General features: G+C 39.7%; 1 protein-coding gene and 1 pseudogene across 1 annotated transcript; both read left to right on the top strand.

Moving 5' to 3' along the window:
• Window positions 1-267: 267 nt before the first annotated feature.
• On the top strand, window positions 268-1,090 carry LOC149554185 (G-type lectin S-receptor-like serine/threonine-protein kinase At2g19130). The gene is made up of 3 exons (XM_089790477.1): window positions 268-284; window positions 344-717; window positions 813-1,090. Exons 1-3 carry the CDS (start codon window positions 268-270, stop codon window positions 1,088-1,090), a joined length of 669 nt encoding a protein of 222 aa, XP_089646603.1.
• A 93-nt stretch (window positions 1,091-1,183) lies between these two features.
• LOC149554184 (G-type lectin S-receptor-like serine/threonine-protein kinase At2g19130 pseudogene) lies at window positions 1,184-2,177 on the top strand (annotated as a pseudogene).
• Window positions 2,178-3,078: the final 901 nt, after the last annotated feature.

Genomic DNA, 3,078 nt, shown 5'->3' with positions numbered 1-3,078 from the left:
ACCACGTATAATGCTAATCACAAGGTCAAAGGAAAATTCTCAAAAAATAGACTTTCTGCAATACCCGATTATCCATCTACTACTGCTTTGATCAATTAAATTTGCATTCGGGCTGAAAAGAATGTAGAAGAAATGTGTGTACAAAATCTATTCAAAGATTCAGAGGGAGATGTAGTGAATCTAACATGGTGGAGATTGGGGACTTAATTTTTAGATGTAAAGTCCTCATTGTCATGCAATTGAACTTAGCCAATTTCTCTTGACGCAATGGGTGCATCTCTTTGGTCTGCCAATGTGACCAAAATGTTGTTTTACTAGATTCTGGTAATTTTGTGATGTTCAGTGATGCCAACAAATCTGAAGCTGTTTGGCAGAGTTTTGACTATCCCGTCGACACCTTGTTGCCAGGGATGAGCTTCGGTGGGCAGCAAAAGCTCATCTATTGGAAAAGCCCAGTAGATCCTGGTCCTGGGATTTTCTCTTGTCAAGCAGACCCATCTGGAACCAAACAAACGGAGAAATATGGAACTTGGGACGGCAAGTCTTTCAGTGAAATCCCATGGATGATAAACCAAGTCTACTTCTACAATGTCGGCGTTGAAAGCACTCACTCTGGCTGTTATGTCAAGTATACATTGAATGGTACCAAGAATATGCTCTCACGTTTCGTCCTAACAAAGTCTGGAGGAATGCAAGCATATGATCTGCTTGATGACGGTAAATGGAATATGTTATGGTCTCGACCAGCAGAACCCTGTTCCATATATGGTCTCTGCGGCACCTACGGAATCTGCAACTCCAACAATATTCAGTTCTGCAGCTGCGTACAAGGCTTCGCCCCAAAAGACACTCGTGCTTGGGATTCGCGAGAGTCGTGATTGAGTGGCTGTGTTCGACAGAGCCCCTAAATTGCCATGCCAAAAATGGAAGCACCTACCGATTACGAGATCCAAGCAACAGTTTGGTTGCTGCTAAATCTGCATCGTCACACCCTTCAACGACGAAGATAGATTTCCAGAAAGCCTACCTCCTCAACTGCTCTTGCACTACGTTTGCTTTCAGTCCGCCTTCAGGGCCCTGCCAAATCTAGTCAGGCGATATTTTGAACTTGCGTACCTCTCTTCCATAAAAAAAAATGTAAATATTTTTATTCAAGTAGCTGCCTCTGCAGACGCTACGATCGATGGAGAGTCATGCAGATTCCTCGATTTCTCTTCTAAGAATGTTTAGCTACATTGAGTTGAAGATTGCAACTAGGAATTTCAGGACAAAGCTGGGGAGCGGAGCATTTGGCACGGTGTACAAAGGACGTCTGGTAGACTGTACACTTGTGGTGGTAAAGAAGATGAACAGTGTACAGAGACAAGATGAGAAGCAATTCCGAGCAGAAATCAGCTCTCTATAACTAATTTATCATTCTTAGTCAGGCTCCGAGGCTTTTATGTAGAAGGCAAGAGAAGGTATTTGATTTATGATTTCATGTGTAATGGCTCTCTTAGTTCCTTACTCTTCTCAAATAAATCTAAAGGTAAACATAAGGTACTCGACTGGAAGACTCGATTTGAGATCGCGTTAGGCATAACAAGAGGATTACTTTATCTCCATGAAGAATGTAGAGATTGTATCATTCACTGCGATGTTAAGCCCGAAAATATTCTTCTTGACAATAATTTTTTGACTAGAAGTTGGCAGATTTTGGACTGGCAAAGCTTGTGGGTAGAGATTTTAGCCGTGTTCTCACTACAACAAGAGGAACGAGAGGATACTTGGCTCCAGAGTGGATCTCTGGTCTTCCCATTACTCCCAAGGTTGATGTGTACAGTTTTGGTATGACGCTTTTGGAAATCATCTCTGGCCGAAGAAATTTGGATTTAAGCATTCAAGACTCAACTAAGTATTACTTTCCCTCATGGGGTGCCTCCCAAATTTTCAACGGCAACACAATTAATATTGTGGAGGCAGGAACTGCAGAGGAAACTGACAGTGAAGAGGTGAGAAGAACAATTATGGTGGGGTTGTTATGCATTGAAAAGTACGAGGGAGTGTGGCCAAACATAAGGCAAGTGGTGCTAATGCTGGAAGGGAAGTTGCAGCCACAAATTTCACAAATTCAGTACTATGCGCTTATGGACAATCCAATAGACCAAAGAAACACTAGTAGCAGTGGCAATATATGATGTAAATAGATTTCAATAGTTGTGAAAGACACGAAAATTAGACTTGCAGTGTTTTATGCACATGGATTGTGGCTGCCTCTTGGTATCAACATGGAAAATGCTTTACCTTCCCAATTCTATTGTATAGTTTAGATTTTTGAAGATCTGAAAGATTAATCATTGACTATTTTTAAGCCAATAGGCTTATTTCTATTGGGCTTGCCGCCTTAATGTTGTGACATTCTGGTGTTGTCGGAAATCATAAAATAGAATCTGGTCATTAACAACAATCTGTAGAAAGGTCCAAAAGACATAATGAAATTTAGGATTTCTAAATCGGCTTAAATATTGTATGTCATGCAAAGATTAGTTTTAAAGCCCTTCTTGTCCAGTAAGACCATGTACGGAGCTCCTTCCTCCAAATCTTCACAATACCATTTTCCAAATTATAATTGAATAATGCAAGAGATTAGTGAAACATGTAAGGTATCACAATGGAAACTCTCAAGGGAATTCGCTCTCCTTTCCTTTGCCAAATTTCTTAATGTTTGTTTTGTTATATTATTAGTCCCAGGAACTAAAGTTATTAATGCTCTATTTCTCATTAGTTCTGCTTAGGTAATTGTGCACATTCTTCAGTCTTCATTTTAACCTATAGTTGGCATGAAAAATTTCATTATACGCAATTTAGAGCATTTTAATATCTCTTTTTTCATTGGGCATGTTGCTTTTTCTTGGTGGTCTTTTTGTTTTTTAGCCTCAAAAATTGAACAAAAATAGAGTTAGGATAACTAGCAGGGACAAGAGATGTGTCTTTCTCTAGAAATTTTATGTGTCTTGTTACATGAGCTTCACGTGACTCACTCAAATAACAGGTTGCTACAGATGAGGCTATTACAGATGGCTAATATCTTTCAGCATG

This window comes from Cupressus sempervirens, chromosome 6, assembly GCF_028749045.1.
Source record: "Cupressus sempervirens isolate cs-2001-9-10 chromosome 6, ASM2874904v1, whole genome shotgun sequence".
NCBI classification, from domain to species: domain Eukaryota; kingdom Viridiplantae; phylum Streptophyta; class Pinopsida; order Cupressales; family Cupressaceae; genus Cupressus; species Cupressus sempervirens.
The sequence above is the reverse complement of the archived record's forward strand: the minus strand, read 5'-3'. Positions and strand labels throughout refer to the sequence as shown.